The sequence below is a fragment of the Sorex araneus genome, chromosome 3 (genome assembly GCF_027595985.1).
Source record: "Sorex araneus isolate mSorAra2 chromosome 3, mSorAra2.pri, whole genome shotgun sequence".
NCBI lineage: Eukaryota > Metazoa > Chordata > Mammalia > Eulipotyphla > Soricidae > Sorex > Sorex araneus.
The window spans coordinates 161,526,958-161,540,475 of NC_073304.1; the positions used below are offsets into that span (position 1 = coordinate 161,526,958).

General features: G+C 38.0%; 1 protein-coding gene across 1 annotated transcript in view; it reads left to right on the plus strand.

Moving 5' to 3' along the window:
- DDX10 (DEAD-box helicase 10) overlaps positions 1-13,518 on the plus strand; it is a 251,787-nt gene that overhangs the window by 223,474 nt on the left and 14,795 nt on the right. The window contains exon 17 of the mRNA XM_004614141.2: positions 5,332-5,468. Coding sequence (XP_004614198.2) covers positions 5,332-5,468 — 137 coding nt within the window. The remainder of the gene's footprint in view (positions 1-5,331; positions 5,469-13,518) is intronic.

Consider the following 13,518-nt stretch of genomic DNA (forward strand, 5'->3'; position numbering starts at 1 on the left):
CCTGTTTGTCTCTTCTTTTGACAGTTCCTTTTATACTAAACTGGGAGCCATAAGTAAAGTACTTTGTTGAGTTATGTGAGTCATACTAGAATATTATTGAGCCTGAGAGATATGAGAAACCCTGAATTATAGTCCATCAGGCAAAGGTACAGGTAGTTTGAGGATTCCATTTGGAGTTTACATCTCATTGTAGGCATTCTTGGGAACTGAGCCCTTGACCTATGGCATCAGTGTTAATTCTGCATAGTGTCACCATTGAATTGAATTCGTATTGAATGCTCACTTGGCATTAGAAAATTGATGTGGAAAAGATGTTTGTTGTTGGAAAGTACCACATGTAGGTAAGAGGCAGAGAAGAGCATCCCAGCAGAGAAGTATCAGGTAGAAAAACTGCTGAGCTGGGAAGGGACCTGACTTGTCCCAAGATGTGAAAAAATGTGTGCCTTACAGCATTATAAGCAGACAATAAGTGCCATCAGGTTAAAATTGAAGGATCAAAATAACTGAGATTGATTGGGAAGCTGGTACAGTACTTCACACACACACACACACACACACACACACACACACACACACACACACACACACCAGAAGCTTGGAGGGCAGGCATAGTGAAAGTACAGGTGAACATACAAGGTGACATCGAAACCCTCCCTGTAGCTTTGTGTGGTATTTAAAATATCTTGTTTCTGAGCTAGCAAATGCAAAGCTTTAATTGTGAAAAATGAGACTGATTTTTCAGCCACCAAGTAGCAGATGTGGAGAGGTTGAAAACCACTTGCTTAGAGTCTGGCCAGGTTTGTGTGACTTTAGTCAAGTTATTCAGTCGGCTGAACATTGAAAATACGAGCAGTTCCGGGGCTGGAGAGATAGTACAGCATGTAGGGCACTTGCCTTGCCTATGGCTGACCCAGGTTCCATCCCGGGTATCCCATATGGTCCCTGAGCACCGCCAGGAGTGATTTCTGAGTGAAGAGCCAGGAGTAACTCCTGAGCATCGGCAGGTGTAGCCCCAAAACTGAAAAAGAAAAGAAAATGCGAACAAATCTTTTCTCATCCTATTTCATAGGATTTTATGATTAAGTAAGGTAATATATATCAGAGTACTTTGTAAATTTATGGTAGAATGTCTCTGTTCAGCTACACTTCTCTCATTAAAACCAATACCAAATTAAACTATAGTCAGGTAACACTTTTTTTTTTTGAGAATTTTCATCTGCCCTACTTATAATTGGGTCTTCTAAAGAACTATTTTGGAAAGCAATTCCTATTTTAGGTGAAAATTTCTTCAGGGTTTCTGAAAAATATATTTCAGGAAGAGTCAGTTCACAGAGGTGACCCTGATTGCGTGCGTGCTCTCTTTCTCTCTCTCTCTCTCTCTCTCTCTCTCACTCGCTCTCTCTCTCACTCGCTCTCTTATTCTCCTCTCTCTCTCTCTCTGTTTGTACATTGCTTTATTTCTCAGTCGTAAGAGAGGAATGTGGCATGTTTGGCAGTAGTGGTTCATGCTTTGTTCTGAGCAGGTGGCAAGGGAGGAGGGGGTGGGGGAACAACCAGAGAGGCTCTGGTTACTGCTTCTAACCTATAACCTCTAACACAAAAGAAAATAGTCCAATTGATACCTGGGAAACCTTATAAGCCACACCTTAGGTGATCTGTGCAAGAGTGCCTTCATGACCAGCAGGGTCCACTGACTCTTCAATAGCTGTTCCCCAGAAAAGCAGCACCTGGTTTTCCTTTAAATGCTAATGTAACTGCCAAAGAACATGTTTTTTTTGTTTGTTTGTTTGTTTTTAAGGCAAGTACTTTGTTTTGTTTACTCTTATATCCCCCAGTATCTAGAAGTGTGTCTGGTACTTCCAGTGTTTCCTTAATGAGATTTGTGGAATAAAGGTGTGAGTAAAGGTGCTTTTGTAATGCATCTTAGTGTTGACCTAAGTCTTTGTCAATCACATTTAATACACCAGGCATGATTCTGTGCATAGCAGTTCTCTCAGATGTATCAAGTTCAGCATCAAGTTGCTGCTCCTTAATATCTCCTATGCCAGCCTCATCCCCATCTGCACCACCCCTCTCAGTAAGCTGTTGACTCACTTGGATTATTGTAGCTTTAAAATTGATACCTCCAGGGTTGGAGAGATCACTCATTCATTGGCTGGAAGATCGAACACTCAGTGGGCCAGGGTTTGATCCCTGGTACCTCATGGTTCCCTGAGCATAACCAAACAGTGAGTAGCCCCCGAGTACCACCAGATATAGCCCCAAATCTAAAAATAAAATAAAATTGATATCACATGTCACCTTCAAATTTTATAGCTTCCAGCCAATCTTCCCATTGCTGTCATGGTATAGTATTACATGTTCAGTTCTCCCATCAATGAGTCCTCACACAGTGACATTCATGATTCTGGGATATCAGATTATTTGTGTTCTCTTTTCTGAATACAAGTTCTGAGTGAGGTAATTTACAAATATAGCACCATTACCTTTGCCTTTTATATGATTTATGAAATCACGAGATAGAATATGTTAAAAAAAGAATATTCATTTTCTATAATGTCCACCTTACATAGCTAGTAAGATTATATGCCTAAAGTTTGGCCTTGTCAGAAGGACAAAATTTTTTGCTATTTTATTTATGTTTAAGAATGTTTTGATTGTGATAATACCCTTTTTACACAGTGACTGGACATTTATATTGTAGACAATAGTATATTTTTTTCAATAAAGGTGTTAGAATCACCAACTTTTCATAATACTAGCTTTATTATGGTTCTATATTTCTTAAAAAATGAATCAAGAAAGTAAGATCAAGATAAAAAATGTCTTTTCTTCCATTATTCCTGCACTTTCAGTGATTGAAATGGTATTTCTAAAGGAGTGACTGTTAGCTCAAATTCATTTTTCATTGTCAAGAATACAATATATTCAGGGGTATATTGTACCACAGGTATTATTAGTATGATCATCTGTTAGACCAGAAAATAACAAAACCTGAAAATTGTTGATTATAAGGTAATAACACAAATCCAGGTAACTTTTTATCTGTTTAAAAATAATTTGCATCATTGTGAATTAGTCTTTTTCTTCCAATAAATGGAATATGTACAATAGAATATTATCAGGCATTTAGACTGTCTCACTTTTAGAATTTATTCTTTTATTATAAAACATTATTGGGGATTACTTTATAACAAGTGCCATCAGGACATGGTAAATAATATTTGGTGTTAAAATACAGTCAGTGAAACATTCTCTTTCTTTTTCTTTTTTTTTTTTGAGGGGGGGTGGGTGGGTAGGAGGAGATGTCCACACCTAGCAGTGCTCAGGGCTTACTCCAGGTTCTGTGCTCAGAGATCACGTTCTCTCTCTTGCCCTGTTAATTTCTAATACACTAAATGTCAGTGAATATAATCCACAATAACAAAGTTTCTTGGAGCCCTGCATACTCTTCATGTGTGATGATACCCTGAGAATTAGAAATTTTGAGGATTCTTTAGAATCTTTCCTGTCTCCAACTTTGAACAGGAAATTCCTTTAAGCACATCATACTAGCAAATCAGAACTAGGAGATTAATGTTCATGTGTATACAATGTTGATGGCTTTGATTATTTTCAAATAGACCGTGCCATACTGTCAGGTGTGTTGCTTGTTGCTTTAGATAGCAACATTTTTATATTTAATTTTTGGTTGTCTTTTTTTTTTCCTTTTTGGGCTACATCCGATGATGCTCAAGGGTTATTCCTGGCTCTGCACTCAGAAATTATTCCTGGCAGTGCTCAGGGGACCATATGAGATACCAAGCATCCACCCAGGATCGCTTGCATGCAAGGCCTTCCCACTGTTTTGTTGCGCTCGTCCTTGGTTGGCAACTTTTAAGTCCCTGCTTCTGCTAGTTGTTTCCAGACTTTTAACAGGAAACTTTACCAGGAATGCAATGAGTCTTGTGTGGTAACTAATCCTTATTTTCTTCTTTCTCCTTTCATTATGGTCGAATGAAGTAGCTGAGAAATGTTTCTGAGGACTTTTGTGATAGGCTTCATAGTGGCTTGCTATGCTCTTCTAAATTATTCAGTTTCTGGGAAAGAACACTAAATGTTTGTTCTTCTGTTTGTTTTGTTTTTTAATTTTATTGAATCACCATGAAGTTACACGTTTTCATGTTAGTTTACAATCACACAATGATCAAACACCCATCCCTCCACCAGTGCACATTTCCTACCACCAATATCCCCAACATACACCCCTTTCCCACCCTCCCCCTGCCTCCATGGCAGACGATATTCCCCATACTCTCTCTCTACTTTCGGGCATTATGAGTTTCAACACATACACGGAGAGGTCATCATGTTTGGTCTGTTATCTACTTTCGGCACACATCTTCCATCCTGACTGATTCCTCCAGCCATCATTTTCTTAAGGAACACTAAATAATTGAAATCAAAGAATCACTGTTATTCCACATGCTGTGGATAAAATTATTTATAATACAAAGTTAAAATAATTTATAAACATAAATTATTTATAATATAAAATTCTTTTCTCTGTAATAAAGAATTAAAAGGTTGTAGCAGAAACTCATCTAGGATTATTTTTTTTAGTTCTACTTATTATCTGTTAAATGCATGTGGTAACACTTAGGTTTCTTATCTACTTGGTGGCAAAACCAATCTGTCAGAAATAAGTTTTTTTTTAAAGGAGGTTCGTTTTATTAATGTATAATACTTTTTTAGCTTTTCAGCATTGCATTGCTTTGCTCTTTGGCAAAAACAAACTCCCCATAATACAAAATCAGAAAAGTCTGCTTGCTAACCTGTACAGCATAAAACTGGATGGTGTCCATCCTTGTCTGTGAGTTACCATTTCCTACAGTTTTGTAAAATGTAGGTCTGATATTTTAAGACTTTGATTAGTATGGTTATAAAATAATCAGACAGATATTTCTGTATCTCCTTGTGGTTTTTTATACTTTGACCTAATGTTTTTGGTAGTTTTGAAACTTAGATATATGTGGGAAAGAACACTAAGCCACACTGCATTTTATCTCTTTGATAGCTGAGTTTCACAGATATAATAAAGCTGACCATTTTCTCTTACACTGCATTTAAGGCTCTTAAAAATTATTTGCTTTCTGAAATTTTTATTTTTGAGATAAATAGTTTTTCTTTCTTTTTGCAAATGATTGTGGTTCTGGAAGTTACATAGAGATCTCACCAGAATTGAAACCTAAATGAGATTCTTAATTAGAGGGTATAATTCGAATCTAGAAATCTGACTTACTTGTTTATTAAGTGCTTTAATGATAGTTTTCCTTGTATTTATTTTCCTAGGCCAAAGATGAAGAGGAAGCCTTTCTGGATTGGAGTGATGATGATAATGATGCATTTGATCCAAGCACACTTCCAGATCCAGATAAGTACAGAGACTCTGAAGAATCTGATAGTGAAGATATGGAGAATAAAATCAGGTATGTTTTCTATCATTGGCAGCATTTACCATATGGATCTTCTTTGAACACGTTGAAAGAATGTGTAGAGACAAATATATCATCTCATGCACTTATCATTTTGAAGCTTCTGTTTCCGTAATCCTTGTTAACAAATAATGAAGGTAATGTAAAAGTTCTCTTTCCTTTTCTTTAGCTTTTTTGGTTATCTTTCTCTGATTTCTAATGCTTAAATATATGCTTCACTATGATAGTACAGAGGCACTGTTTTGTTTTGATTCACTGACAATAGGATTCCACTGAAAGTATTAAATTCCCTGAATTTTAGAAGATGGCAATTTATACCCTTATCAACTTTGATATGCAGTTAATGAATACATAAATAGAAAACTTATATAACCTGCACTGAAATCTTTTTCTCATTTTAAAATCTTTCACTTGTAATGCAGATTTATTTACTACTATGACAAAGAACAGGTAAAATATGATGAATTAAATAAAAGTATGACTTGTTCAACATTCGTTTTCAGAATACTGTGTATTAGATTACATTAGATTCTATTGACTTAAAAATTCAGGACATTTATGGAACCACGAAGATAATAAAGGGGCTAAGGTGTTTGCCTTGAATGCAGCTGACAGCTGATGAATCTCTGGCATTACATGACCCCCTGAGCATCACTGGAAGTGGCTCTGGAGGTCCACATACCACATCTTGGGACCCTCACATTGAAACCTTTGCCCAGTTGGTTGAGTATCACTGGGAAGGGCCCTAGGTCTTCTGAACACAGTTTGGGTACCCTCACTTCTCCCCCAGTAGTTCAAGACATTGGCTTTCATGGACATTGTATATAAGTGAGTATATTAGGGCAGAGGGAGGTACGAATGATTATTGAAATTAATATGATTAAAGGAATGAAATGCTTAATGGCATCCCTCAGTTGATAGCCTAGAGAGTTTGCAGTTGGAGAAATATGCCACAGAGAGTTATAATTTTGGTATTAAGTAAGAACGACATTATGAAAAGGTCTTAAAAAGATTATTCCCTTAGGAGAAAAGACTGCAGGGGGAGGTCATTTCAGAATCTTATTTCATTTTAATCTATGCTTATTTAAACATGAAATTATTGTGTAGTAGCCAAAATCAGTTATTCAAAATACAGTTTTCCTAGGTGAACCTGGAAGCATTTGGACAATGAGGCAGTGTTCTTAATAATGGCTTTTTAAACATTTGCAGCCTGGTTAGTTTGCCTAACTCCCAAGGATGGATAAGAAGCACAACAGGTGAAATCATTTGATTGGCATTTAGGAAACTATACTGATGTTTGCGATCAGGGTTAAAGTACTTAGATTTGAGGCATTTGCCTAATGTTTATAAATTGACCTCTGAGACTTTGGAATATGCTTTGGAAAAGGCCTCAGTGCATTTTTTCAGACTTTACTGAACTATCAGTTTAGTTAAAAGTTTGTTGCTACTTCAATTTTTATATATATAAATGCCCCTCTTTCAAGTGGTTTGATCAGATTTCCATTTTGATAAATGTGCTGCAATTTAATACATAGGGCTTCATATCAGTAGCTTCCAAATGTTTTTGTAATTTTACTCTCTGGCAGGTACATTAATTGGTGTGGTTTTTAGTTTGTTTGCTGCCATCTTTTGTATCTCTGTCTAACATCTTTAAAACAAAGAGCTTAACTTTGAAGTCATTTGCAAGATATTTACAGTCCTTCTGTATCTGATCCATAAGGATTTTCCCCAAACATTTTTGCTGATTCTGGGTCATCATTAATCAATGTATGGCAGACAGTTCATTTCATCTTCTGGTACTTCTTTTGCTCGTAGTGACATTTCCCTGCTACCATCTAGTTAATATGACTTGTTCTCTAATAGTTTCATGTGTCCCGTGATACAAAATCTATAATTGCTTTGTGGACTTTGGAAACTGTCCTTTTGTGCTAATACTTTTAGCTAGAGCCACTACTTCTCTCCCTAATATTAATGCCAAAGGCACATTGAGAATATCTTGAAATATTTAAATTGATTTACTGATGGAGATTTGTAGAGCGAAAAGGGTGAACTATAATTGTAAACAGCTCGAAATAGTTCTAGTCCCAACAACTTAAATGCTGCAGTAGAAACTGGAACAGATAATCAAAGAAGAAGAAGCCAGGTTCAGATATTGCAGTAGTGATGGATAAGAAGTTGGGGGGAGCACTTTGAGATGCCAAAGCACTGAAAGACAAGAGTTAAGATAGAAATATTTAAGCATTACAAGAAAATTTTAATGTTTCCCATTCAAGATAAGGCTAATTACAGAATTAGCAGAGATCAAAAGGAATTAGTGAATTTGTTTTAAAACTGGGGAGGGGGAGGATGTCCTTTGCTGAAGAGACTATCAGCCAGGGCTTTTTTCCTTTAGTACAGTGAAGAGCTTTATAATGATTTCATCTTGTATCTAAAAGCAGTGATGATCTGCTTTGGCCCTCTTTATTAGAGATGAAGAAGCCAAGACTTCAAGGGTCTATGATTTAGGTCTGTGATCACAATACAAAATAGGGATGGATCAGTTTGATTAGCCTCAGTCAAACATATCATACTTCAAACACTCCAATCAGATAATAAAGACATTTACTTTGGTGCCAGAGAGATGTAGTACAGGGGTTAAGTTATGCATGGCCTCTAATACTAGCACCTTCCAGCAAGGACACCAGAAATATCTTTAGATATTGCTTCAGATAGCAATGCTCCTGATATATCTTCAGATAGCCCTTGTAAAGCAAAATCTGCATTGAGAACCACCAGACTAGACCCAGGATGTACATATTGCAGGTGCTTAATTAGCCCCATTTCTCTCTAAGATAGGTTTTATATGTATTCCTTTCCACTTAGCTCAAGCAGTTCCTTTCTATTTAACCCCAGCAACTCAGGACAGCTATCAGTCATTTGACATTGCATCCTTTGGTATGTATGGATGAGGCATGGGATTAGACCCATGCACCACAGAAAATTAACAAGTGACTTTAAAACTAAGGCAGGAATTTTACAATAAGTTGTTCTGTAGTAGTCTACCTGTGAAGTTTCTTTTTGTACCCTAAGTTTCATTTGTCTGCCTTTCTCTTCACTTAAAATTATTTTTATGGCAATGAATAAAGATATATATATATATAAACTATAATCAAAATTGTTTTGAAGAAGAAAAAGCACTCAGGGACCAGAGTTATTGTACAGCAGGTAGGGTGCTTGCCTTGCATGCAGCCAACCCAGGTTCAAACCCAAGCACCACCACGTGTGGTCCCTAACACCTGCCGAGAGTGATGCCTGAGTACAGAGCCAAGAGTAAACCCTGATAACAGCCAGGTTTGACCCCAGAACCAAAAAATAAAAGAATAAACAATAGAAAAAGTGTTCACATATAAATTCATAATCATTAGATTTTTTTTTAATTGAATCACCTTGAGATAGACAGTTACATAGCTATTCATGATCCGGTTTCAGTCAGACAATGTTCCAACACCCATCCCTCCACTAGTGTACATTTCCCACCTCCAGTGACCCCAGTTTCTCTCTTTCCATTCTCTCCCCTCCCTCTCCCTCCCTCTCCCTCCCTCTCTCTCCCCCTCTTTCTCCCTCTCTCTCTCTCCTTTTGGGCATTGTGGTTTCCAAGACAGATACTAAGAGGTTATCATGTTTGTTCCTTTACTTACTTTCAGCATGCAGTTCTTTTTTTTTTTTTCCTTTTTGGGTCACACTTGGCGATGCACAACTACTCCTGGCTCATGCACTCAGGAATTATTCCTGGCGGTGTTTGGGGGACCATATGGGATGCTGGGAATCGAACCCGGGTTGACCGCGTGCAAGGCAAATGCCCTACTCGTTGTGCTCCAGCCCCCAGCATGCAGTTCTTACCCAGTGATCATTTCCAACTATCTTGTCATAGTGGTCCCTTGTTTATGCCAGTAGCAGTGCTGCTGCTACCACCTCTTGATTAGTAGTACCTGTATTGTTTTCTTACTTGTTCCAGTTTTTGACTTTGGTATAAATGTGCCTGGAGAGTAATGTCCAAGTTGTCATTTATAGGGAGTTGTCCCACATGTTCACAAGTTTTCTGTGCTGCCATATTTGTAGCCTCTGCTTAAGAATTGTCAGAAGAGCTCATGCTCCAGCCTCTTGGTTCTCTTGGGTCATTGTGCAGGAATGAACTTGCATTTTCAGATAGGAGCTTACTCTTATGTGACTAAATACATCGGTTAGAAAATGGATCTTAAGCTCAATAGCATGGGCAAATTTCTTTGAACATTTCTTCTAGGTATTTCTTTTTCCTTCACATTGGAAACACCCACAGATTCTCAGCCTGAGTAACACTCTCATGTCTCTCCATGGAAAAGTTATCTTAGTCAGAGGGAACTGAGCAAAAGACAATTAGATTTAGTGCAGAAAGACCTAGGTTGGGGTTAGTCATTCCTCCTCACAGAGCTTTGATAGGGTTCTAAAGGATTTTAAAATAAAATAAAATACACAAGTCAGAAAATTTTGGAATATTCAAACTTGTATATTTGTTACCATGATCAAATTCCAGAACATTTCAGTACCCCTAAGAGAAAACCCATACCCATTAGCAGATATCCCTCATCTCCCCCTTCCTAAATTCCCTCCAATCACTAATCTATTTTCTGTCTTTATGGATTTGCCTATTCTGGACATTTTAATAAAATACAACATACATAGACCAAAAAACTGTGTACCTCTGTCCTCTACCTCAGCTCAGTGCACAGTAGCAGTCAAATTTAAATTATACCCCAGTCCTCTATAGGATGTTCAGAATTGTCATCTCTAACCCTGACATTCTGAAGAGATTATGAATTACAAGATACAACTCCTTTAAGTTTGCATGACAAAAAAGATTCTTCCTTAGAAGCTGGTCCCAGGGGCAGTGAACATCATGACCTTGAGTTCCTTTAAAGGAACTCTTAAGAATGCTGCTGTGACTGCCTCCACTGATCTCGAGAACATGTGTAGAAGGGACTTGTTGCTTGATATTCATGGGTTTCTTTTCTCATTTTTAACCATTTTTCAATTGGCCTGGGCTGATTTATTCTGTCTTTCATTTCTGATTATTCCTTTGCAACTTCAGTCAGCAAAGACAGAATTAACACCAAAAGTTGGCTTTTAAAAAAAATAGTGGATGGTTTGGTAGAGAACCTGCCTTTTTCTTGCAGTAGTTATTGTGACACCATAGAATTAATTGCTCCACTGAAAACTGCATGAAAGCCTGTATTTTTGTTTCTGTGATTTCTGGTAGGGATTTTCATATCGTAAGTGGGAAGACCTCAATTGTTACAATGGTCTTTGTACTCATACATAGTTTTTCATTTTCTTTACCAAATAGTCTAAATCATGTAGCCATGCTGCTTTCAACAATAAAAATATTTAGACATGGTTTTTGTTGGTACGAAGAATTTATGTGGTACCAAGAATTGGGATAAAAAGCAAGCATTATGTAAATCACATTCTACTTATTTAATAGTTAAAGATACAGTCTCTCACTTGGTATTTCTCCCATCTGCTCTTTTAAGAATTTAGTACGTCTCATGCATAGTAGTGCATAGGATAAAACTTCTAATATTTAAAATAAACAAACAAACAAACTTTACTGCCTTTAAAAAGCTATTTTAATTCCCTAGAGGTCACAGACAGCTAAGCACACAATTGCAGAGCTGAATGATGAGTTTAATTTTTGACTTGTGATCTGAGGGAGGCAGGGAGCAGGGGTTCTCTGTGGGCGTGAGGGGTGAGCACGAAACTGACGGACCTACTCTGGGTGGGGTGTGTGGGAAGAGATTTCCAAAAGGACTTTCCTGTGAGTCAGGGAGAATGGTCAGTTGCACTTGGGAAGACTGTGGTCCTTGAAGTGAGACTAGTTTCTTTAGCCATATTCTTATTAAATGTTTCTTTCAGTAAAGTTGTCCCCTTTAGCTATGCTGCACAGGCTGAGAGATTTGGTTTGGAATATGTAACGTAAGATTAATTTGTGTGTATCTAGTAGCATTCATCATGTTTGGTTTATGGCCATCTTCATGTGAATTGCTAATGATGTGAAAATGTGCAAAGGATTGAATATGAAAAAGAAGCAGCTGGATGTTCCAGATATTCATTATCCAGTCAAATTATGTTTTTAATATTTATAATCCTAACCTTTTCAAACAAAAAAAAGGAAAAGGAAAAAGGTTGTGGTTAGACTCATTGCCTTATATCAATCTTTTCTTCCCTAGTGTCTGGCTTATGGCACATTACTTTATAAAAAAATTGTTGTTGGTGAGGTGTTTGGTGTATTACTCTAGATGGTATAAGATCAATTACATTGGTAATTTGTGCTAAGACTGTTGTCATCATTTAGACATGAAAATTTCTATGTGAACTCACTTTCCTGTATCATTTAAAAATGTTTCACATCTAATTTAACTAGATGTTCTTTTTACCTAGTCTGACGCAGCTTTAAAGCAATAGACTAATCAAGGATTGTTGTTTCTGTTTTCATTTGTTTGAAATTTTTGTTCAGATTAAAAAAAAAAAATCTGGCCAGGAAGACTGGCCCATGGTTGGAAATTGCTACAAGTGATAGAGGTGGGGAGTTAGCATAGAGAAATCCACTGTGACCTTGATAGCTAGAAATGATCACTCTGGATAAGAACTGAGTGCTGAGGGGCTGGAGCGATAGCACAACAGGTAGGGTGTTTGCCTTGCATGCAGTCGACACAGGTTCGATTACCAGCATTCCATATGGTCCCCTGAGTACTGCCAGGAGTAATTCCTGAGTGCATGAACCAGGAGTAACCCCTGTGCAATGCCGGGAGTCACCCAAAAAAAGAACTGAGTGGTGAAAATAGGTAAAGGGATAAACATGCTAATCTAATCTTTCAGTACCTGTATTGTAAACTATAATGTGCAGAAGGGAAGGAGAGAGAGAGAGAGAGAGAGAGAGAGAGAGAGAGAGAGAGAGAGAGAGAGAGAGAGAGAGAGAGAGAGAGACTGCCATAGAGACAGACTGCTGGGTGTGGTGTCAGAGGGGAAATGAGACATTGGCAGTGGGAAATGTACACTGGTGAAGAGAAGGGTGTTGGAACATTGTATGATTGAAACCCAATAGGAAACAACTTTGTAACTGTGTATCTCACAGTGATTCAATTAACAAAAACAAATTTTAAAAACTGTCACTGAATCACTGTCATCCATTGTTCATAGATTTGCCTCAAGTGGGCATCAGTAACATCTCCATTTGTCCTAGCCCTGAGATTTTCGAAGCCTTTCTTTACTCATCCTTCCCAACGGTGCCTCAATGGAGCCTCTTTCAGGGTCAGGGGAATCATCATTTTTACTGTTTTTGGCATATTGAATATACCACAGTGAGCTTGCCAGACTCTGCCATGCAGGCAGGATACTCTTGGTATCTTGCTGAGAGGGAGAAGTAGACAATAAGAGATTTGTGGCCACGCACTTCTAGGAGCTTTTTTTTTTTTATAGTCTTGGCCATTAATGGGATTACACAGCGCCAGGGGAGGTTTGTGGGTGTGACCGCCTAGCTACTGGAAGATGGGAGATCTGGGTGGAGGAGGCCCAGTCCCGATCTGAGCAGGCTTGGAGATCTCAGCCCCGGGTCCCACACACCTGGGTTCCTCTGCTGGTTCCTTCATGTGTGAGGCTTGTCCGGGCATGTGGAGAGGGGCCTTGAGCATAGCTGTGGCTGGGTTCTGAAGGTCTTCAGATGCCGGGGCTCTGCTCAGGGCAGAGGGAAACTCAACCCACCCTCCTTCGAGGGGCCCTAGTGAAGACACAAATTTAAAAAAACATGTACCTTTATTTTATTTTTGCAACAAACCTGTCTCTACAAGTTATTTCTTACAGAGATTAACTCTTTAATTTCTAGTGTCTGCAAGTTTTCTCCTGTGCCATCACTTCAGTTAATTTTGCCCTATTACTGTTTTTTTTGAGTTGACTCAAAACTGTAGAGTTAACTTTGGAAAGAAGTGGAAGGCCTTTTACCTAAGGAAAAAATGCATGTGAGTCAAAGATGAGC